Raw genomic sequence first — 25,888 nt, 5'->3', positions numbered from 1 at the left:
AAAATACCCCTATCTTTTTTTTTTTTTTAAATTAACTCTAATCTTATTTATTGGCCTGTTAATGGAACCCTTCTTGCCCCCTTTTAAGATAAGAAAATGTGTTTACGATTTTCGGGATTACGATCATTTTGCAAGATCACCAAAATACGTTGTAATTTATACAATACTTATATAAAGTAGATGATGTGGTATGTGTGTTGTCAATGAACAAATTTCCATAAGACACCAAAGGAAGTACATGTATGTGTTAATAACCATACGTCATCGTAATACCTTCAACAATAACCCATTAAATAAAAATGTAAAAGTTTTTGCATAAAAATGGAGAGCAAAAATATAGAACAAAGGACTATCTGATCGTTTGAATCATATGTCTTTAGCAGCTTAAAACACATTTTTTGTGAACAATTGAGTGCTGACTATAAGAATGAAAATAGTATTGCGGGTTTGTTTGTTTGGGTTTTATTTGGGGGATGGGGATAAGTAAGAGCGAGGTTACAGTGAAAGTTTTAAGCTTGGAATAGTTTCCCATAAGATGAAAAAGTTTGTATTTTAAAAGAAAAATGTATCTTATAGCTGTTAAGAATCACTTGCTGTATCTGTAAGATTTTTTCAACATAACTTTTTTGTCTGAATGGTTATCAGTTTTTTTTCTTCAAAAGTTCGATAGAACACTAAAAAAATCACTATTTTATGAAAGGGCAGTATTCAGGACAGTAACAATCAACGTAAACACGCCTGGAAAGTAAAATGCGTACTCGGCTGTCTGTAATCGACCATTTTTAGACACCCTCCTAAAAACAAACCGGGGTGGGGGTTCAGAGATGCAAATAAAGTACTTAGATCAATATTTTATCTTTTCGGGTATGGTTTATGACCCCTTCTGTGGCATGTCAATTACGAAATGTGCAAACTGCAAAAGTATCAAAACAGCTGCAGACAATGAATAATAGAGACATAATTTTGTATATATGTCAAGGGGAAACTTCTTGCAAAGCATTATTATTTATATAGATATAGGAAGATGTGGTGTAAGTGCCAATGAGACAACTCTCCATCCAAATAACAATTTAAAAAGTAAACCATTATAGGTTAAAGTACGGCCTTCAACACGGAGCCTTGGCTCACACCGAACAACAAGCTATAAAGGGCCCCAAAAATTACTAGTGTAACTAGTAGAAAAAGAGAATTTGGTGAAAATAAAATCACTATTTTTGTAGAAAATTCACAGACCTTTGTACAGAGATTTTTGTTATGTTCAGCATGGGATCAACGCAAGGGTACATTATCCTTAAAAGTCTATTTAAAAGTATTTGAAACTAACGTTTGCTTTGTTAATTGTGCATTTCAAAATTCCCCAAGGGTTACTGGGAAATAGAAATATAGTCACTTAGTCTTCTCCCGACCGGCAGTAAAACTCTTGCCAAAGTGGGGCGTCCGTTTGGCTGTGCGGGATCTATCAAGTTCGCAGTCGCGTCCGGTCAGAATGGGGACGTTAAATCCGATGTCTCGTGTAAAGAGAGTGCCACACTCTTTGCACGTTAAGAACCCTTGCACCAACTCTTTGAGAGAGCCGTGGTGTAGTGGTAGTGCATCGGACTACTAACACAAAGGTTCCTGGTTCGATTCCCGTGCGGGATGAAAATTTCAGGAACTCGATTTTCGGCTCTCCCTTGACACCATTTGCGAGTATGGTCTTAAAGAAACGATGATAGTCCGTCGGAAGTGGACGATAAATGGCTGACCTGTGTTAAGAGAGAGGACCATATCTCTTGCACGTTAAAGACACCCTTGTAGATTTCAAAAAAAGAGTAGGCTAATGCCGCTACAAGGCAGTACTCGCACTCGCAAAGTGGAAAGGGATTAATATAAGTTGCAAAACTTGTTTCCCAATCCACTATAAATAAATATGTTTAAACTAAAATAAAACTCTTTGAGGTGTCCGTAGGTGGCCTGCTGCAAGGCAAACTTTCTGTTCCTATCCAATACATAAAATTGAGAATGGAAATAGGGAATGTGTCAAAGAGACAACAACCCGACCAAATAAAAAAACAACAGCAGAAGGTCACCAACAGGTCTTCAATGTAGCGAGAAATTTCCGCACCCGGAGGCGTCCTTCAGCTGGTCCCTAAACAAATATATACTAGTCCAGTGATAATGAACGCCATACTAATTTCCAAATTGTACACGAGAAACTAAAATTAAAATAATACAAGACTAACAAAGGCCAGAGGCTCCTGACTTGGGACAGGCGCAAAAATGCGGCGGGGTTAAATATGTTTGTGAGATCTCCCCCCTCCCCCCATACCTCTAACCAATGTAGAAAAGTAAACGCATAACAATACGCACATTAAAATTCAGTTCAAGAGAAGTCCGAGTCTGATGTCAAAAGATGTAACCAAAGAAAATAAACAAAATGACAATAATACATAAATAACAACAGACTACTAGCAGTTAAATGACATGCCAGCTCCAGACTTCAATTAAACTGACTGAAAACATCCTCATTTTCCAGTGGAAGTCCAAAATTCCACGACCATTGGCCTCTTGTATGACAAGACCTACCTATTGTATTTATTGTGAACTTGTTCTTGTCCTGAATATGCATGAAATATTTGCCACTGGACGTTAAGCAACCAACAATCAATCAATCAATAGCTTCATACTACCAATTGAGTTTAAAACAAGTATATAAGTTTAAAAAAGAAATTCTCAGATTTAACACCTACATTTAACTTTAAAAGGTCATAACAGTTTAAAACAATACAAATCTACACACACACACAAACTAGCTTAATTTCAAATGGTTATCAACCTGAAACGTTATCAGATCATATATAAGCTCACCTTTGTCGAGGGGTCGTGTGAGGTTCATGTATTGTCTTGGCATCCGCAATTACAAAAATATCTTTTCTGAAATTACTTGACCAAATGTTACCAAATGATTTTTCCCTTTGAAATCGGCTTAAATACAAAAAGTTCAAGCAATTAGGGCAAAACTTTCCGAGTAAAAAAAATCAAAATGTCTATCTACCATGCACATTTCAGAACATTCAGATCAGATAACGAAACTGGGTCCAGCAACATTTATAAGCAATTTAAGATTTTGACCCTCACAGTGACCATTCACTTTCCATTCATGATCATTAAATTGAACTGTAAAACATTTCTTGGTACCTTCTTAATTCCTTTATAAGTCTTATGTAAACATAATTATGACAATAACTGTTGTGAGCACAAGATTCACTGCACACTTTTAAAGTTCTGGTTCATCAAACATTAAAATGTGAACTTAAGTTTTGAGACTTTTTTAATCGACACGATTGAGATTTTTGTATATGAGAACAGGGGTTTATCTATTAGTTGAAAATGCGGCTTTGAACTAGCTTTCAGTACCTGCGAGCATTCGTCGTTCAATAATGTGTGTCTTTGTGTTATTATTTAATGTGATACATTTTTGTGTTGGTACACCACTGTAACCGGCAATGAAGGAGGAAATGAGGAGGCTTGGTTAGGTGGAAGTGGGACGGGGTATGCGGAGCGCTGACAAACATGTCTATGCGGCATGGGTTTTGATCAATGTTGAAGCATCAATGTAAGGGGCATTTAATATCTTAATAAAACTATTCTTATTTTAGATACTATATATTGTTCTCTGATATTGGACGAAAGATGTTGCCCTTTTATGTAATTATGTTATACAAGTTACGATCATTTGAAAACACATATTAAACAGCCAAATGGATGCACAAGTACGGAAGCGTATTAGCGCCACACATTTCTTTTTTTATTTTTCTTCCTATGTTTGCGTTATAACGCAAACCTTTGCGTTATAACGCAAACATTTGCGTTATAACGCAAACCTTTGCGATATAACGCAAACCTTTGCGTTGTAACGCAAACCTTTGCGTTATAACGCAAACCTTTGCGTTGTAACGCAAACCTTTGCGTTATAACGCAAACCTTTGCGTTTAACGCAAACCTTTGCGATATAACGCAAACCTTTGCGATATAACGCAAACATTTGTTTTATCTTATTTCTTATTTAAGATTCAAAGGAAACAGTAGTTATTAATGGAGGAGGCTGGATATAATAAAATTTATCACCTTTGTAGTAATTGCAAAGTAAACTACTTGAATAATTAGATCAATGACTAATAATGAGCATAATAATATAAGAAGATGTGGTATGAGTGCCAATAAAAAAACTCTCCATCTAAGTCACTATTCGTAAAAGTAAACCATCATAGGCCGAATTACGGTCTTCAACACGGAGCATTGGCTCACACTAAACAACAAACTACAAGGTCCCCACAAACGATATCCAAGTTACTACTAGTATATATATTACAAAGAAAATTGAGTAAATTGAGGTTATACCTAAGAAAAAAATCAACCCTGCTAATATAGCTATAACCGAATATAAATATACTTCCAAAGTAAGCTCTCGTCTGAGAACTGTGTAAAGTAGGTTACATTCAAACAAGCTACCCTTTGGCAATAAATGTATAGAATGAAGATGTTTCATTAATAAAATTATGTTCTCTCTATTCAAATTGCTACCCAAGTATCTTTAAAATACTTCATTATATTGAAATGAAAATTCAATGACTTTCTATCAAAGAATCTTGATCATATTCTGAGATTTAAAAAAAATGTTTCCTTATTAATAATTCATTTTAAAGCAGAAAGATCATTTTGTCTATTTGACTTGGAGGTTTCACAATTGTATGACATTATTTTTGATCTTTCAATTTTAATATGACTATATACTATATCTATTTTCTTGTTAAATTATATACTTTTCTGATGCACAAATCAGTCTTAATTTATGTATAATTGCACTTCAATTATTCCATTATTCCTATGCATATTTATTATAATGATTTGGCCTTGTATGTATGTTTCTTTTTTTATCTACTAGTAAATCACATCCGAAATGAATGACAGACGGACATATATACAAAACTTAATGAATAATTGAAATAAAGATGTTTGCGTTATAACGCAAAGGTTTGCGTTATAACGCAAAGGTTTGCGTTATATCGCAAAGGTTTGCGTTATAACGCAAAGGTTTGCGTTATAACGCAAAAGGTTTGCGTTATAACGCAAAGGTTTGCGTTATATCGCAAAGGTTTGCGTTATATCGCAAAGGTTTGCGTTATATCGCAAAGGTTTGCGTTATAACGCAAAGGTTTGCGTTATATCGCAAAGGTTTGCGTTATAACGCAAAAGGTTTGCGTTATAACGCAAAGGTTTGCGTTATAACGCAAAAGGTTTGCGTTATAACGCAAAGGTTTGCGTTATAACGCAAAGGTTTGCGTTATATCGCAAAGGTTTGCGTTATAACGCAAACATAGGAAGAAAAATAAAAAAAAAAATGTGTGGCGCTAATACGCTTCCGTACACAAGAGCTAAAATAGGAGTCATAGATCCTATTGACAACACTTATCTGCCCAATTTTATCCAAAATCACCAGCACCGTATCAGGACCCACCAGCACAATGACAGGACCCACCAGCACAGTATCAGGACATGAGTAAATTGAGAAAATGCTAAATTTTAATAAATTGCAATGTTTTTTAACTAAATACTTTTGTCGTGTGGATTGCGGTATAGAAAGCGGACTCTATGAGCATTTTTGTTTTATTTTTTCAGTTCGAGATTTTCTGAAAATGAGCATTTTTGTGTTACGCTTACTGAAACAGTTTAGAGCGTCAACTTTTCAATGGTTTATATATGAACCCATAAGAAACAAAATTGAAAAATCTCAACTGTTCTTCCATTTTTTATGAGTGAAAACCTCAAAAATCATCATTTTCGTCTTTGTTTACATTTTTTCATTGATCACCAGCACCCGTCAGGACCGAATCACCAGCACAGTACGTTCTCTCGCAGGACAACCATACCCACCGTGATGTAGATGTCTATTGAGTTGGAAATAAGACACTCTTTGAAACAAATGATATTAAATTGAGATATAAGTACTTTACAAAATAATTTTTGACATTTTTTTATTCAATTGTTAACAGCATACTGCTTAAAGAAAGGTAACAGTAGTATACGGATGTTCAAAGTCATAAACCGATCAAGTAAAAACAAATCCGAGTTAAAAACTAAAACCAAGAGAAATACATCAACTATAAGAGAACTGAAAAAAAGAACACTGAGGCTCAACAAAAAAAACCGACAATGCAACATACATAAAAAGGAACTATTAGATAACAACTGCCATATTCCTAACTTTGAACAAAACAGATAAAAATGCTGGCTTGAACATGGTTAATGGTTGTAAGACTAGCTAAACCTCACGCTTTATGGCAATGTTAAAATACCTTCTTTTTTTTGTCATAAATATGTTAAAATGTTGAATGTCATCTTAGTAAAAGTATTTGTATTTACATTCGAAGGTGTCAAACAGATTCAGAGAACAAGAGGTTTGGTAGAAAATGTCGGCATCGCTGTGTTTTGTGGACGGAGTAGATTGTTATACGAACATACAAGTGACTACGATCTACTGCTCAGTTTAATAGGTAAAATTGTACAGAAATATATCTACAGATCTGAAGTTTTTTCTTCTTCTGATTTTTTATTTGTAGCTGTATTTTATTACTTAATTCAAATTGATGGAAAATGATACAAGTATTATTATTTTAACTCAATAAAAAATGTCCTACAAGAAGGTTTTTGTTGTATTTAATTATGACAGGAATGCATACAGAGTAAAATAGCGAAATGACACAATTGCTCGTTTCAAATATTGGAATTTAGCTTTAATGAACCGTTACAGAGACTCTGTTAATCAGTGGCAAATCTCTTTTGTCGTTTATTAATTAAGAAAGATTCTTTTTCATACAGACGAATTAGAACCAGAGGGAGAAGCACCACTAATAGGAGGACTGTTAATGGGAATGGCTACAGTTCTAGCTGGTAATTCAAAAGTTTTAGGATATATGCATCTTAATGCAATATCAATATTACAAGATACATGAAGGCTGAGGTATAAAACCCTTCCACATGAGTACATGCTAGTCATATGTCACCCTCTGCACTGGTGTCCAATGTCATATAATTATTGATTTTTGCTATTCATATAATTTTTGGTTTATTGCAAATATTTCGAATTCTCTCTTTAGTCTAATCAGATAATGTTTATGTGAATGAGAGGTGCAAACTATAACAAAGCGATATTGAAACGCATAAGTCGAAAATAAACTGACAAACCAATGGCTTTGAAACTAAAAAGAAATATCAGACATAAAACTGTACAAACAAAAACACAACATAAAAAACTAGAGACCGACCAACAAGAACCGCACCAAAAAACTTGGGTGATCTCAGATCCTACGGAAGGGTAAACAGATCCTTTTCCACATATGGCCTTATTGAAGGAGGTAAACATATTATAGATACTTACCAATTGTTGTAAACTATATGTTGACCTTTGTAACTTGTGATTTTTGTGTTGACCTTTGTCACCTGTGATATGTGAGTTAGGTAGCAAATTTATTGAAGTGTTTTTGTATAGGAGATGTGGAACCCATTTATCATAAACTTATCATACATGTAAATACCACTGAAAATTAAGATTGTGTTCTCTCGCCTTTCGTATTATTCAGACCTTTCAGTGACATTTGAATAAAACAAATTAAAAGGCTCCAAGTGTTCGAAGTGTATTAAGGATCCACAGGTCTGAAAGGTTCTACCAGTTAGTTTAATTAGTTATTAATTATTTATTGGAAGCATTTCTATATATATGAAAAGAAGAAGTGGTATGATTGTCAATGAGACAACTCTCTAAACGTGACCAACATGACACAGAAATTAACAACTATAGGTCACTGTACGGCATCAGACACACTTATAAAATCCAATTTATTCATGATTTTTTATACACGATGTAATTAATAATAATATGTTTTTTCAAATTAACCCGCTAAACAAATGATAAAGATTGTCCCTGTTTTATTTTGCATGTTTTTACCTTTTTTTCTCCAGGGACAACTACATGTTCGGGAGAGTTCACGACTATGGGACACATGATAATGTTCACAGATGGCACTTCCTCAGACAAAGAACTTATAGCCGTAACGTATTCAAAAATAAAATTTATGCTATTTCAGTTTTCAATTTCTCCAGTTGTGTTGTTATGAAGTTACACACCTACACACTTGTTCGAAATCACGATCTTTTTTTATTATTGAAATAACGAGATTTGGTACGTTTGCCAATAAGATAACAATTGGCCAAAGGGAATGGATACAAGAAACTATAGGTCATCACACACCATGCAACGATGTACAACTTCCATATAGTTGGAAAAGCAAAAAGAGGCCCCGGCATGACAAGAGATGTGATACAATTCAAACGAGAAAACTAATTATCTTGTTTATTTTAAACTTGAGATCCTGTATAAATATCTTAGGATGAATCAACACTCTGGAAACATGCCCCATTTCAAATTTGTAAAAAAAGTCTTGTGAAATTAAAGATGCAAGAGAAAAAATGTACGACTCATAATATTGGAAGTATTAACAATTTCATTCTTATTCTGAAAATTTTAATTAAGAATAATTACTTCAAGTGTCCAAAAACTTCTTTGAACAAATAAAATGTCGAGCACACTTTGCTGGTCTTCTTAATTATATATATATGTTTTTCATCATTTGTTCACTTTCCTTTTCTTATGCCCATTTTACGATAGTAGAGGGGCATTATGTGTCCTGGTATGTGCGTTCGTTCGTCCGTCCGTTCGTCCGTTCGGCTGTCTGTCCCGCTTCAGGTTAAAGATTTTGGTCAAGGTAGTTTGTGATGAAGCTGAAGTCCAATAAACTTGAAACTTAGTACACATGTTCCTTATTATATGATCTTTCTAATTTTACAGCCAAATTAAATATTTGACCCCAATTTCACGGTCTACTTAACATAGAAAATTAAAGTGTGAGTTTCAGGTTAAACACATTCTTGTTTTTACTATGATATAGTTTGTAATGATGTTATTAACAATGTTATTTCAACTCTCGGGCGGAGCTAACGTTTTATTTTGCATAAAGACAACCCATTTGAAGATAAGAATGATTGCCGTTATAATCATAACTGATTTTTAATCACCTATCAGTGTCATCAAAAGATTAATATAGACCATTACTGTTTAGTGTCTTTAAATATTAGCTGTATTTGTATGAGGCTAGGAAACAAGGTGTATGCGAGCTTTTACCGAGCTTCTACACCTGTTTCGAACCGAGTACAAATACAGCTGATATTTAAGGACTCTAAACAGTTAATGTCTTTATCCTGCAATTAATTCTGTATATTGTTTGTTTTTTGAAAGACACAAAAACTAACATATTAAGATTTATAATATTTTCGATTTGTAATCCCTTGAGGCCCTGATAGTAATATAAAAATCAAATTACGCTGAAGACGGGTTCGCAAAAAAAGAATCTCGAATGGTCAACAATAATACATCGCTTAAGTTGAATAATTATATATTTTAGCATAACAACTTATTTCAACAGTAAAAACAAATAACAAAACATTGTTGAAACAGAAGTGCACGAGTAGTACTACGCTTCAGAGATGACATTCCCTAAACATGCATGCTGAAATTGACATGGTTGATTTTGTAACAAAATCCAAATTTTGAAATCGACAATTGTCATCGTCATTTGAATGCAACAGGAATACACATTATGAGGTCACACAGGTTCAAACAATACTCAGTCCGGCAGTGGGTGGAGCTTTAAAGCGATATGTGTATAGTATACAGATACTGCATAACGATATATGTAGGGCTGTATCTGTATAGTAGGACACCCAATTTCAGGATAAAAATGAATGACAGGACACTTCATTGATGAGCCTATCCTAAAACACAGATCTATAGTCGGACTGGTTTGTTATAAGCGAACCGGTTAAACTCCGCCCAGTAAAGTGAAATAAATCGAGTATATATCTATCTTTGCTAAAATCAAAAGTGAAAAAAAAAATCGTATTAAATTGGGTTTACGGGTATTACAGAACATTTTTATGAGAACAAAATTTGTAAATCAATGTATCAAAATACCTTAACATATCTAAGCATGAACAAAATAGCAAGAAACTACCTCGAATCAAATTTCTATAAAAAAAAATATGATACGAAATAAAGCTAGTGCATAATTCCCTATAAAGATTTGGCACACACTGATACACATTGGTAATTTCTATAGATGCAATTTAAATTTACATACATTACAGGCGCAATGTTTAATATATGCAACTTGTATTGCATGCGTTTTAATCATTTTCTCGCATAGCATTTTTCAATTGAAAAAAAACGTAGCAAAATGAGACACATGATCCTTGATAAACAAGTAACATGACATTTTTTATACCCCTCTGCACGATGATATTTTTCATCATTCCCTCTATCTTATAGTTTTTATTTTATTTTCAGACTGATTCGGAAGTTTTAAGTGTAATAAGAACAATAGCGGAGCATTCAATTAAGGTGTACTATGTTCAACTTGGAGAAAAACAATTAAGCGTTGTAAGTAGATAATTTAGTTTAATACATTATTAAATACAAAGGAAAACAAAAAGAACTGTAATTCTCAATATTTCAAAGACTAACTTTGACTGTTTTTTTATCTATCAGTTTTTGATTTCAGAAAATAGAAAGTGTATCTTTATTTTTTTTAAAACAATTTCAGGGTCAATTTATACATTTTTTAAAGAGATAATAGTATTTCGTTATGTTTTGCATTTCCGTGAGCAAACTTCTAAACAATGCTACGAACTTGACACAGAGACACTTTTTGAAATTTGTTTGTTACGGCGAAAAAACGAGTAACTTATTGAAAACATTTTATCGTTAATTAGAGATGAACGCAAGTTTAACATTCTGTTACATTATACACTAAATCGCGAAAAATCCGAAAAAAAATCTCATCTTTTGCAAAAACAAAAAGCCATGTAAAATCAAGTTAACCTAGGTATTCCTAATGCAATGTTTAGATACAATACAAGCAATTTGGAGGTTTAAACTTATGGTTTGGTAATGTGCATTACTGGGGATTCAAAGTTTCTTCTGAATGCTAATTTATATGTACTTTTTTGGGGGTAAATATAAAAAAGAAGATGCGGTATGATTGCCCAGAAATGCGACAACTCTCCACAAAAGTCTAAAAGATATAGAATTTTAAAATTATACAAATACTCTTATTACACAGACACATTATTTTAGCACAAAACAATGACAAACAAAACTGTAAATTTTAATACGCTTACAACTTTAATTTAAGGTTATGGAACAAGCAGTGAAAGAAACGAAAGGAAAAGTGATAACAATAAGTGAGATGTATCGTTTGATTCGAATGACACATCTTCTTGTAAGTTTGATTCAACGGTCTGTTGTACTCGTTTTTTTAATAAAAGAAAATGTCGTCATTCGAGATATAGCTCATGATAATTCTCAATTTGAAGTGAAATTATACTCTTCCATTTCAATTATAATAATTCCTTTCGTATGATAATTAAAATTCTTGAAGCATTTATTGTGTTGGTATAATAACATCGACATTTTCTGTTTTAGTTCTTCAACAATTCGAGTTTTTAAGAAATAAGAGGAAAGACGTATTATTACGAAGAAATCGCAATATTGTTATATTTCTTCACTACATCACATTGCCTTATTAAATGTCACTTCATTGTCTGACTGTGTGTCTCTGTGTTATATAACAGCTTTCTTATAAATATCCTTACCACATTTAGATGTTCTCATCCTAAATTATTAATTATTTTTTTGCACTCGAATGCTATAAATTCATTCATTGTTTCATATAAGATTTCCATGACTGATATTATTAGTATAGGAGATTCCATAATATTAAAGGTAATAGTACTTTCTTATAGATAATGTTACATGACAATTTTTCTTAAAGGGAGTAGCTGCGTTAGTAGCAGGAGGGATGAAATTTTTATCTGAAGAACCAAATAGAGATTTAATCAGTCAAAAAATATATGAAGTAACAAGAAATCCTGAGGACCAAAACGTGAGATATATTCTGTTTTTAAAGTAGCACAATACAAAGATTTTTTTACTTCCAATCACTAACCTTTAAAATGCTGTAACTTTCTTATTAATGCAAAAAAATATTAAAAGAGGTATATATAGATAGATAAAAGGTTAATCTTTTAAATGAATGCAATATTTTTATTATACAATCATAATGTAATCATTATTATGTTATTAGTGGCAAAATATGGGTAAGTTCACTTGAATGTATTTAGCTCTATCATCTCTTTTACTATACAGAAAATTTTAACGAAATCTTAACCAACCAATCATGGGCTTCAAAAGGATGTCTCAGCTTGTCTCTATGGTATTCCAATCTCTCATAAATCTCTTAATTAGTGTAAATATCCTAACCAAATAAAAGAAGATAATGTTTAATTAGGTGTAAACTTTGTTCAATACATTCTATCTGAAATCTGAGACACCCTTTTGTAGATAATGGCCATAGGAACAACATATAATAAAATCAACTCTCTCGGGATACCTTTGCAGGAGCTAATTTCAATATTTTAGACACAGTTAACATTATAATTGGTTACATAATAGTTGCATAATAACATTGCATTAATTTGAAAGAGTAATCTGTTAGCTATTCAAAACTACAACTTTTATACATTTTCAAGCATTATTAAGGAAGTTGCAGCATTTTAAAACTTGGGAGTTGGAGTTATAAAATCTTTGTATTGTGGTTCCTTAATTACAAACATTTTGATTTTTAATTTCAAGTTGAAAAAAAAATCCCATAAAAGATCGGCGAACGATACCAGAGGAACACTCAAACTCATAAATCGAACATAAACTCGGATCTGTTCCTAGTGTCTTTTTTGTTGTCGGTATATATATGTACAAGTACCCGGTCACGTCCAGTTGTATGTTTGTCCATCTGATGAGTTAAGCCTTTTCAACTGATTTTTATAGTTCGTTCTTATGTTGTACTGTTATACCATTGTCACATGTTAGGGGGAGGGTTGGGATCCCAATAACATGTTTAAACCCGCCACATTATTTATATATGTGCCTGTTCCAAGCCAGGAACCTGTTTTTCAGTGGTTGTCGGTTGTTTATGTGTTACATATTTGTTTTTCGTTTATTATTTTTATATAAATAATGCCGCTAGTTTTCTCGTTTGAATTCTTTTACATTGTCATATCGGGGCTTTTTATAGCTGACTATTTGGTACAGGCTTTGCTCATTGTCGAAGGCCGCACGGTGACCTAAAGTTGTTAATGTCTGTGTCATTTTCGTCTTATGTGGACTGTTGTCTCATTGGCACATACCACATCTTCTTTTTTTATATTGACACCTCCATGACTAAAAGATAAAAAGACAAAGGATATAACATTGAAAACTAGAGACTAAGCAACTAGAACCCTAAAATACTGAAGTGATCTCAGGTGCCCCGGAAGGGTAAGCAGATCCTGCTCTAAATGTGGCACCCGTCGTGTTAGTCAGCAACACTCTATCAAGGAAATTATGATAAGAAATACAAACCCGAGAATATCAAATCAATAAGAAGATATATACTCCGTATGTAGGCGCTGCTAGAATGTTACTACATAGAAATGGAAAGTTCACAATTTTGAAACTGCAATCATCTCTTTTGTCGCAAAGTAATGTTTTCAACCGACCCTCATTGTCAATCCCTAGATCTAGGTAAAGATATGAGACAGACTTAACTGTATCTGTATCTGTTGTATCCATTATCTTTAGTTCGATGGGATAGATGCGTTCAACATAGTAAACTAATTTTAGTGAGGGAACATCATCTATATAGCGGAAAGTAAATTTAAAGGATATTGCTAAAAGAAGTTTCTTCATGAATTCAGGCTCATAATGATAAAGAAACAAGTCGGCAAGAAGAGGGCACAATTTGTGCCCATTGAAATGCCGACAGTCTGTTGAAAAACAAGTCCTCCAAACGTACTAAATATGTTGTTAATTAAGAAATCAAGCATCTTGATAATGTCAGTTTCAGACATTTTTTTGTTTGAATCAGGGTGATTGTTTACACAGTAGGATTTATCCCTCCCCAAGACAAGATACTTGTATCTACGTTCTGCGTTCTTTTTTATTAAACAAAGCAATACTTACTCTTTCAAGCTGCATAAGTTTTGGACAAAATCAACACTTCGTGTATAAATTTAGTTTTATGAAGCTTTTTTGATTGCACTTACACTATACGAAAACGTTTTGACCAAATATGTTTGGTTTAATAAAAATTGATAGAGAAAACTTATAAGTAATGTATACTTTATGTAAAAATAGGACGCATAATGTTGGGCGATAGAACATTGGTTCAAATAGATTATCTACCATTTGCCGGAATAAATTTCAACAGGTATGATTGATTGCTTGTTGATTTTGAATGCAACTTTCAGCAATTTTCTGGACTATATTATAAAGTTAAAGTTTTATTGGTGGAAGAAGCCGGAGTTTGCGTTAAGTCTCATGTATGTTTTCTTAGATAAGAAGACATGTGTATACTTGGACCAGCCAGTAACCAACCATTAAAAAGAAGTAAGGGACAATTAAAAAGAAGCAAACGTATTTCTGATCGACTTGAGCAATTGCAAATCAATTAACTTGTGTAAGTACAAACTCAATTGTTTTGATTTGTTTTTAATAGAATGCTTTTCTTCTCTCTCTATACATAAATTACACTCACGCAGGAAGATTGTATCGACTTCGTGGTGGAATTTGCCAATACTCAATTGAAAGAAGGCATCTATAAGGAACTAAAATGTCGAACATTACATCTAGGAGATAGGGTACGACGTGGTCCTTTATGGACGTATGGGGATCAAGATGGAAACTGTCCGGGTACTGTAATAGGACAACACGACAATGGTAAGGCTATAAGTCATGTTACATCTTATATATCATTTATAAAAGCTTCAGATTTTGGAGAGACTTCTTCAAGATTAACCTTTACAGAAGGTGTTCAACTCATACAAATACTGAGTTTTGTTTTGATGACAGACGAAGCAACTTATTCCGACTTATTTTTCCAATTTACGAACTTATGTTTCCAATTTACGTGAAAGCAACCTAAGTTTGAAATAAATTTTAAGTGCCCACTCTCTCAATAAGCAACACCTTTTTACACATTATTCTTGCAACTCTTGCGATGTGTCAATTTGTTTTGTTCTCACATTGTTGTCAATTTCATGTCATTTTATGCGACTATCATACAAGTGAGAAGTTTAAAGTCATAAGAAACCTCAAATCAAAAAAAATAATGCATGTTTTTTATAACTCAATGGATAGTTTTCATTATAAAACTTATGTACATATACTTTTTTCTGAAGAAAATTCTTTAATTTATTCATATGTAGAAGAAGTTTACTTTATTTTAATTGCTTGCCTCCAGCAACCAATTCCCCCGACATATTTTCCGTATGCAAAGTGACCTCAGTGTGACCCATCTCGTAAAAATCCGGTGATGACAATACGCATGGATGTCCTTAAAATAAACTATTAACTGAATTTACATGTTAAACACGTGCTCTCTTTCCATGCTTTTTTGTTTATTTTTTGTCGATTGTTGACAAACAGGTGACCATCGTTAAACTTCGGCTTCAAAACACGAACTTTAATTACCTGCTATATTTTCACAACAACACTGACTGATTGAAAAAAAAATTGACGATTATACGAAATTTACACGAAAAAAGTGATAAATTCGTGCACAGAAGACTAAGTTTATGATGTTTGTATGCATTGGTGCAAGATTTGAGAGAACATATTTGTTCACCGGTCACTCGTTTCTTATGACTTTAACTATCTAAAAAACAGGTTTAATTCATCATTTTATTCGAGAGATAACGTGGTTTGAAGTCATGAATATGACATTTGTTATCCTTTCGTTTGATGCGTTTGAGATTTTAATTTTGCCATTCGAATATTTTTGTAATTTTACTCTTTTCCGAATGTTTTTTTCTTTAAACAAATCGCAAACTAATCAAATAATAGAAAATACGTTTCATATTGTAAATATGAATTATTGATGAAATGTGTTATAATAAGTTATTATCAGATTTTATTGATCTAAACGGGCTAAAATATATTAGATCAACATCTATGTAAAAAAATTTGATGAAAATATTTTTTTCCCAGGAAAATTAAAAATGGAAAGTCCCTAATCAAATGGCAAAATCAAATGATAAAGCACATCTTACTAATGGACAACAACTGTCATATTCCTGACTTGGTATAGGCATTCTCAAATGTAGAGCTACTGGAATATAGCGTATACGAACGCGCGCCTGGCGTACTTAATTATAATCCTGGTACATACTATTTACACCACTAGGTCGATACTAATGCTAGTGGACGTTGCGTACCTGAGGGTATCACCAGTCCAGGAGTCAATACTTCGGTGTTGACATGAATATCAAAAATGTGGTCATATTTATAAATTTCCTGTTTACTAAACTTATAAGTTTTCGAAAAACTAAGGATTTTCTTATCCCAGGTATAGATTATCTAAACCGTAACGATATTTGGCACAACCTTTTTGCTCCTCAATGCTCTTCAACTTTGTACTTGGCTTTATAAATATTTTGTTATGAGCGTCACCGATGAGTCTTGTGAAGACGAAACGCGCGTCTGGCATATTGAGTTATAATCCTTGTACCTTTGATAACTATACATTTCGCGTTGATTGTACTGCTTTTATCTCACTGGACAGTTTCTGAGTTTAAATGTCCCTCTAGTATGTTTCGCTCCCTCTTTCTGTCGAAGATTTCAGTTCAAAGTGATCTTTTCCGCGATGCATGGAAGTTTCACTTGCATTTGTTTCGTATAAACTTTTAAAAAAAACGTCATTATGTTCCATAATGGGCATTCATTCGACATCTCCTTATCTTATATATTGAGGAAAATTAAGTGAAACAAGCAATAAGGTATGAGTCAGCATTGTTTACAATTTGAATTACAGGTTGGGTTCGTGTTGTATGGGACAACGGACACAATAATATCTATCGATACGAAGAAAGTTCTAACACATTTAATTTGAGGAGAGTGAATGAGAAGAGAATACTGGTAGACGAAATGATTGCTGTTGGATGTAGAGTTGTTAGAGGTTAGAAAACCTAGACACAAATACTTACATCTACACATTTTAAAGATGATCAATAAGATTCAGTCCCCATATCTGTACAATTTGGTAAACTGATTCATATATCATGTACTAAGTGAACATTACTAAATAACACAATTTTAAAACATTGATTTTGAAATTGAAGAAGTTTTATTCTTTACCTCTTTACAAAGGTTTTTCGCGCTAGCTCGACTTTAAATATATATCAACCAATAATTCGATCTTTATCAGTTAAGGTTTTAATATAAACAGGGGAAGACTGGAGATACCAAGATGATGACGGTGGATTTGGAACCGTTGGAACAGTTCTAAACGTAAAACCGGAAGGTAGAGCTGTAGTAAGTATTTTATAGCTTCATTTCTCTGTTCTAATTAGAATAAAACTAAGTTTTAAGAAACTTTTTCGATTCTGATCATCAATATTTATAACATGATGAAATTTCTATTAGAATTCTGTGCACTGCCTAAATTTTGTGACATCAAATTAAATGTTCATCAAATGAAAATCTAAGAATAACAATGCATTGGTGTAGGATTTTCGCAGCGTTGAGGACCCTATTTTGGAATTCGGGTTTTATCTGTTCTTGTCTCTTTGACATATTCCTCATTTCCATTCATAGTTTTATTGAAATAATCAGCTCTCTAATTTAAGTATAAGTCAAATCTTTGTTTATGATATCGAAAATACTTAATATGGAATGATTAGTTAGTAAATTATTACACTACACTTATAATGTAACTTTCACAGATATGCGGCTTTATTTTAATTCTTACGAATCAAACATACCGTGATAAAGGACGGTTTGTCATTTTTGGAAATTTTGGATTAATTTAGAAACTAATAGACCTCTTAATGTTATGTATAAAAAAAACTGTAGCATATTTACATTAAAAACATCTTAAAATAGAAAATCTATATTAGAAATTTTGATATTTTTCAAGAAAGATATATTTAATTTTCATTCACTAGAATAACAAAAAATGAATAGTATATCTTGTTGTTTTAGGTAAGATGGGACAGTAAGAAAATGGGAATTTACAAAATGGGATACAACGGATTCTTCGAAGTTATAGTGGTGTAAGTATCAAACATTCTTAAAAGAGATTTATTTCTAATTGAGTTTTAGAGAAAAAACATATTTCGCCAAGTTGAATATATGATAATGATAAATAAGCGCAACCAAAACTCAAATATTCCTTGTATTTCTTAGTGACGAAAGCAGTACATACGGTGATGAACAAATACCACTTACCGATCTGGATGGAATGAATCAAAATGAAGGTTTCGCGTGTTCTAATTCATGGAACCAGGCAAAAGATACAGGTATGGCGATTTAGTATCAATTATATATCGATATATAATCGATATCAATGTTATAATGATATAAAGTATGAAACAGTACATTTTATTTCTAGGTTAAGTATCATTAAACGAGCTATCTTCTTATGATAAAACTATCTATTGTTAAATATTCTTTCTATTCTCCCAAAAAACATATGTTATTCTTACAAATTTCAATAATTTTACACCACTTTGAAATTTTAAAAGGTATATGTTTTGCCGTAGTAAAATAAACTAATATGAGCAAATACAACTTCTCTCTACAAAATGTGCTATTCAAAGGCAAGAAATATACTGTGAACCTAAATACTACATTTGAAACACAACCACAAAATACTGAAGGATTCAGTCGAGGATAGAACTAGGCAATGATATAAATGCTGAAAGGAAAACTTAGATACAATTTCCGTATGGAATAAGGTTATGTGGTCGTTGTTACAAATCAGAACGAAAAAGTTACATAGGTTTATGTAGATTAGTACTGTATACCCATGTCTGCTACGACTTATCTTTTTTTCCATGACAAATGTATTGTGCTAGCCCCCCTGTAAATCCCATTACATATACTGATTGAATTAGATATTGACGTTTCACTTGAAAACTCTGCAGATACACCAACGAGACTTATCAAAACAGAAATCCTTAATAATGAATAAAGGAAACATTAGTATAAAGTAAAATCTCAAAAATACTGAACGCCGAGGAACCTTCTACAGTCTCTCTTTGCTGTTTGTTTGAGTGCTCAAGATGATATTGTTTGATCCCAACCATACCTGAAGTCAAACTTGTATATAAAGACAAAAAATACAAAGTAAAATCACAAAAATACTGAACTCTGAGGAAAATTAAAAACGGAAGGTCCATAATCAAATGGCAAAATCGAAAGCTGAAACACATCAAACGAATGGATAACAACTATCATGTTTCGGACTTGGTACAGGATTTTTTTTATTTATAAAACGATGAATTTCATCTGGTTTCAAAGCTAGCTAAACCTATCACTTGTATGACAATCGCCTGCAATTACATTATTTTGACACCGATGTGTGAACGAAACAAACAGACATTCAAATGTGTTATAATGTTTTATATCATAGGCTGTTATCAACAAGGTCTTGGAGAAATGGCGACGAACTGTTTGTACAGGAGTAATAACCGTTAGGAATAGAAATATATATCGTTTTTTCTTGTTGAATTTTAGAAACTTTTTACCGTGTTTATCAAAGGCGGATATCGGCAAGTTCTTGAAAAATTCCACCGATCATTCTTATATGAACTAGACACATTGGAATAAAAAACATATTGATTTTTTTCAAAGGCTCTCACTGCTACATTTCTTGCGAGATATTTTATCAGCAAATATCTAAATTAGTTATTTTTTCTTTCTTTTTTTCCCCATGGGCAGATTAAATATGCAACGTTTTGTTCCATTTTTTTTTAAATTTTAAACGGTATTATTAAGTAAGTAATGGTTTACTTGTGGTAAATGAATTTACTCAAGTTAACTACCTTGCTAGATTTGAACTGTGTTTTTTTTTCTTTGTTTACTGTTAACTTAGATTTAAATGGCGAAGATATGCATACTCATAATAATGTGCATGTAGATTGCCACGAAACAAGTAAGTGATCATATTATTAGGTCATCTTTTGAACTTGAAGAAATTTTTCCTGATGAAAGAAATTTATTATCATTGTGCTATTGTAAAACATATTTGTTTGTTTGTCTTCCATATTTGCTTATGTAGTTTTTCTATATGCCTTTTGATGTTTCATTGATACATATATGACGTGGCTCTGTAATTATACATCACGTCATTGTGTTATTGTTCTGTGCTAATTGTTGTATTTCTGTCTTTAAATTTGTCTACTCAGCTACTTTTGCATAGGTACTATTTCTGTACTTAAAATGTGTAGTACTTGAAATTTACTTTTAATATTTTGTACTATTTCTTTACTTTAAAATTATTGCAATATTTAGGTACTTGAATTTTACAGTACTTGATTTGTACTAAATATTTTGGTACAGAAATAATACAATATTCCATGTTTGAAAATCATAATTTTAAGATATTTGAAATAGAAAAACTTTCAAAATGCAAAAAATGTAACGGTAGTAACCAAAAATTTGTAGTACCTAAATTTCAGGTACAAATTAAGTACTGTAAAATACAGGTACCTTAATATTACAATAATTTTAAAGTAACAAAATAGTACTGAATATTAAAAGTAAATTTCAAGTACTACAGATTTTTAGTACAGAAATAGTACCTATGCAAAAGTAGCTGTGTAATATGCCAAGTTCATATGCCGTTTTGTGCTTCTTTGTTACATATTTGTTTGTTTTTATAGTGATTGAGGTTATAACACAATGTTGACTGCTGTACCCCTATTTTTGATATTTTACCTATTATTTCTGTTTGTTTTGTTCACACATCGTTGTCGATAAAATGAAATTTGAGGCGACTGTCATACAAGTGATACGTTTAGCTAGCTTTAAAACCAGGTTAATTCAACCATTTAGGAATTACCTTTTTGAATTTTCCTCTTAGTTCTGTATTTTTGTGATTTTACTTTTTAGAAGTATTTTTTTAAAAAGATACTTGTTTATTAAAAAAAATGTTTACAATTTATTCAGTTACCCAGGATGCAGATTTATTCTAGTTTAAATGTTGTCAGATATATTTAGAAACTTGAGGATATTCATAACTATTCATATGTCAGAAACGGATGTTAACTTTTTATCCTTTCTTATATTTTACAGAAAATTTTTCATGGGAGTACAAAGACAACAATGATTCAAAATGGAAGAAATATCCTCTAGATATTAATAATAAAATAGAAAACGCTTTCAAAAAGAAACCAACAGAAAAAACTAATTTTAAAATGGATATGAAAACGTGAGTTTACTAAATGTTGAGAAAAAGGATACCCATGTCCTAGCAATAACTTTGTTGATGTCAGTCTATATATCAAAAAAAAATCTTCAACGGTTAATTTTACGTCCATTATAATTCCAAGTATTTAAGTTGTATATAAGAGTCATCTATGATAAGAAAATGTTGGCACATTGCAAGATATATATTTAATATATTGATTGTGCAAAACACTTAACGAATGCCTTAATTCAGCTTATACTTATTACTTTGATTTTAGGTACATTATCAATTTCGCAAAAAATATTCAGGTCAACCCACGAGACGGCACGGAGATTGAAGTTCGCAGATCAGGTATGATAAATATTAAGTTCACGTAAAAATGTAATCCTACAAAAAGTAGGCATTTAGAGATCTTCCAATTTTTCCGGGGATACAGTTAGCGCCCTCTAATGAATTTTGTACCCTAGTATGGATAGTGTATCACTTAATATTAATGTTTCGACGGTGATATTCCCCATTTTCGATTGAATCAATTTATCGAACAGGGGATCGATTTTTGGTATAGTTACTTTCTTTCAAAACGACAAGTGCTTGGTATGGCTATCAATAATGTCATTTGTATAAATTTCCTGACTTACAAAACTTTGAATTTTTCGTAAAACTAAGGATTTTCTTATCCCAGGCATAGATAACCTAAGCCGTATTTGGCACAACTTTTTGGAATTTTGGATCCTCAATGCCCTTTCAACTTTGTACTTGTTTGGCTTTATAAATATTTTGATATGAGTGTCAGTGATGAATTTTGTGTAGACAAAACGCGCGTCTGGCGTACTTATTTATAATACTGGTACCTTTAATAACTATTATAGACAGAAGGGCAATCTAAACTATAAACATGCCTCAAGGTATAGATACTTATAATGTTACACGTATTGTACTTAATCGGCCATTTTCATTAACGTTGAATAAGCTTCAAGGTTGTAAAATATTTGACTAGATATGACTTTTAAATTGCAGGCCGTGTTGCATATACCTGCTCTGTAGATATACCTTGTCACACTCTTTTTTTTTGTTTAGATTATGCTTTTCGGATTTTATTAATATTCAATACTGAAATGTTAGTTAAAACTTGATATAATAAACTAAATGTCTATATTTCTTTCATTATGTTTCAGTATAACATGGTGTAACCAATTGAAAAGCCATTGAGAATCCAGAATTCATGACACACGATGACAGATAATTTCAGAACATTGATAATCCACGAATACTTTCGTTCAAAAAAGCTGGTCTCTCTTTTATAAAAAAAAACCACATACGTAGATGGGAAAATCCATTATGATTAAAAGCTATATATAGGATAAAAAGGAGTTAAAATTTGGTTCGATTGTTTTCGTGAAAGGAATTAGACGGTGATCTCTGGTTATGAAAAAAAAACTTACCAATACTGTTGTAAAGAAAAAACGTTTTAAATAACGATGCACTTTTCAATTTTATTCGAAATTTGTTGAGATGTTTTTGTTCATGAAAATGTTAAATTCTTCAGAATTGTACATACTATATTTGATAAATAATGTTTTATTCCTTTGCAATATGAACTATGTACATACATTTATCATGTTAAGTAATACTCTTTTTGTCAGCGTGTGCATCTAATGTCATGTTTCATTTGTTATAATTTAGAATTGTAAGCTATATTAACTTTATTCATGTATAAAAGGAAGCAAAGAAAATCAATCAATCAATCAATCAATCAATCAATCAATCATTCAATCAATCAATCAATTATTTACAGAAGAAAATGCCTGTACCAAGTCCGGAATATGGATGTTGTTATCCATTCATTTGATTTGTTTGAGTTTTGATTTTGCCATTTGAAAACGGACTTTCTAATTTGAATTTTTCTTGGAGTTCAGTATTTTTTGTGATTTAACTTTGCACTAAATATTTCATCCTTTTATTGTCTTCGATACAAGAAAAAATATATTGAAGTGAAAGAAATAGGGTAAATGAATTATATTAGTTAATATTCTTTTTTTGGGGAATTTAAGAAATTCATTATATAAGTGGAATGTGTCTGTTGTTTAAAAAGTGGATACAAAATTATTACCAATAAAACAGATATCAATAAACAAACAGAAAACAATAAACAAATACATCACACTGGTGTTAACACGCGTATTAAAACATAGTTTCTAAAAACTCGTATGTACAAAAGATCAACCAATTCTAAGGTCAACACAAGACAAACAGCTCGTCGTCTCTTTCATATGAAGACATTTTATGATAATTAAATTATTCAAACAATAAACACTACATGATAGTATTATCAGATATTTCCTGTTCAATTATGAAAACCCTTTAAATCTTATACGCGATCGAAACAGAGACAATTTTGATGTTATTATTTCCTGGAAAATTGAAAACAATATAAATCTACAATTGGGTTATAAGATAACATTTGGAAATCCAATAGTTACTTTTTCCTAGTTATATATGTTGAAACCCAATATGTGAAACCGAGCGGAAGAAGTTATGAAGGAAATGAGGTAAAACAAATCAAATTGTTGTTAAAACATTTTGCCTTAAGTTTGTATTTGAAAATATATCAAACGTCTATTAAGTAGTTCTTTCTAAGTCGCTGTATTCAAAATAAAGGTAAGATTTGTACAAAAGATAGGTAAAAAGATAAGTAAGCTTGTGTAACAAAACATTGAATTATTATATATGGGGTTCTTGGTGTTTATTCTTAAGTTTTCTATGTTGTGTCATGTTTGCTATTGTTTTTCTGTTTGTCTTTTTCGTTGTTAGCCATGGCGTTGTCATTTTGTTTTATATTTATGAGTTTGACTGTCCCTTTGGTATCTTTCGTCCCTCTTTTACAATTATCACACTTATTTCAGTTTTCGTTGCATTTGTACAATTATAATAACTCAAATAAATAGAGAGACGATCTTTGACTTTTTATACAACAAGGACCATATTCTAGAATATATGATCAAAACTCCATCCTAGTACAAATTAATGCTAACACTGAGCCTAGATTAGTACAAAAATAGTTCTTAGATAGACTGTCAAAACATTGACATGATTCATTTGTCACGACTTCTGAAAGGGACATTTTGTAGTCTTTGGTATTGAAACCAACTTACGTAAAAGAATGCAGATGTGTCAATTTTCCCCAAGAATTATCGTCCTCATATAATGATGGTGGTCTTTGTCCTTATAAAAGAGGAACGAAAGATACAAGAGGGATAGTCAAAATTATAAATCGAAAATAATCTGACAATAAAATTAAGAAAGAAAATGGGGAAATGTGTCAAAGAGACAACAACCGGACCATAGAAAAGAAAACAGCAGAAGGTCACCAACAGGTCTTCAATGTAGCGAGAAATTCCCGCATCCGGAGTCGTCCTTCAGCTTGCCCCGAAACAAATATATACTAGTTCAGTGATATTGAACGCCATACTAAACTTTAAATTGTACATAAGAAACTAAAATTATGAATTATACAAGAATAACAAAGGCCAGAGGCTTCTGACTTGGGACAAGTGCAAAAATGCGGCGGGGTTAAACTTGTTTATGAGATCTAAACCCTACCTTTATACCTGTAGCCAATGATGACAAGTAAACGCATAACAATACGCACATTAAAATTCAGTCCAAGAGAAGTCCGAGTCAGAAGATGTAACCAAAGAAAATAAACAAAATGACAATAAAACATAAATAACGCCAGAATACTAGCAGTTAACTGACATGCCCTCTTCAGACTTCAATTAAACTGATTGAAAGATTATGATTTCATCATATGAATATCAGGTACAATCCCTCCCGTTAGTGGTTTAGTATCATACCATCATAACATATATGAGAAAACCATAACCCGTGTTATATTACAATATTACCATGACATGTCAGATTTACTTTAAAATATGGTATATACATCACATTTTTACAGTCATTGATATTCAAAATGAGAGCAGATGCCTACTAATGTTTGTTCGTTATTTTTAGTTTAACAACTATAAGTCATCTTACGGCCTTTAACAATAGGCAAAACCATTGACTGTAATGAATAACATATCCATAAAACTCATATATACATACTTTTCGGAATCCTTCCATATACATTTATATCAAGTTATTTAATGATTTACTTTTTTTAAATTGTTATTTGGATGGAGAGTTGTCTTATTGGCATTCACACCACATCTCCCTATATCTATTGTATTATGGCCAATAAGACAACTCTTTACCAGAGACCAACTGACATAGAGGTAAACAACTACAGGTCATTAAATTTGATAGAGTCAAACTTACTCAAACGCTGCTTCATCATTTTTATAATCAATTTGAACAACTAGGTTAAACACAAAAATATATTTCAAATACTTTTAACAGTGCAATCTCCCTTACATTAGGTTACCTTTCACGAATTTGGCTATACTTTTTTGGACCTTTTGGATTATAGCTCTTCATCTTTTATATATGCTTTGGAAATCAAATATTTT

At 31.9% G+C, this 25,888-nt stretch overlaps 1 protein-coding gene across 1 annotated transcript in view; it reads left to right on the top strand.

The window, feature by feature from the left end:
* The window catches only part of LOC134715126 (uncharacterized), a 31,937-nt gene extending 9,029 nt beyond the window's left edge, over nucleotides 1-22,908 (top strand). The window contains exons 8-21 of the mRNA XM_063577064.1: nucleotides 6,411-6,533; nucleotides 6,859-6,930; nucleotides 7,999-8,087; nucleotides 10,439-10,531; nucleotides 11,286-11,372; nucleotides 11,925-12,035; nucleotides 14,728-14,905; nucleotides 16,998-17,141; nucleotides 17,412-17,497; nucleotides 18,167-18,237; nucleotides 18,371-18,483; nucleotides 21,263-21,398; nucleotides 21,655-21,728; nucleotides 22,553-22,908. Coding sequence (XP_063433134.1) covers nucleotides 6,411-6,533; nucleotides 6,859-6,930; nucleotides 7,999-8,087; nucleotides 10,439-10,531; nucleotides 11,286-11,372; nucleotides 11,925-12,035; nucleotides 14,728-14,905; nucleotides 16,998-17,141; nucleotides 17,412-17,497; nucleotides 18,167-18,237; nucleotides 18,371-18,483; nucleotides 21,263-21,398; nucleotides 21,655-21,728; nucleotides 22,553-22,557 — 1,382 coding nt within the window. The 3' untranslated portion in view covers nucleotides 22,558-22,908. The remainder of the gene's footprint in view (nucleotides 1-6,410; nucleotides 6,534-6,858; nucleotides 6,931-7,998; nucleotides 8,088-10,438; nucleotides 10,532-11,285; nucleotides 11,373-11,924; nucleotides 12,036-14,727; nucleotides 14,906-16,997; nucleotides 17,142-17,411; nucleotides 17,498-18,166; nucleotides 18,238-18,370; nucleotides 18,484-21,262; nucleotides 21,399-21,654; nucleotides 21,729-22,552) is intronic.
* Nucleotides 22,909-25,888: the final 2,980 nt, after the last annotated feature.

Source organism: Mytilus trossulus, chromosome 4 (genome assembly GCF_036588685.1).
Source record: "Mytilus trossulus isolate FHL-02 chromosome 4, PNRI_Mtr1.1.1.hap1, whole genome shotgun sequence".
In the NCBI taxonomy this organism is placed as follows: Eukaryota; Metazoa; Mollusca; class Bivalvia; order Mytilida; family Mytilidae; genus Mytilus; species Mytilus trossulus.
Note: the sequence above shows the minus strand (reverse complement) of the source record. Positions and strands in the feature narration are given on the sequence as shown.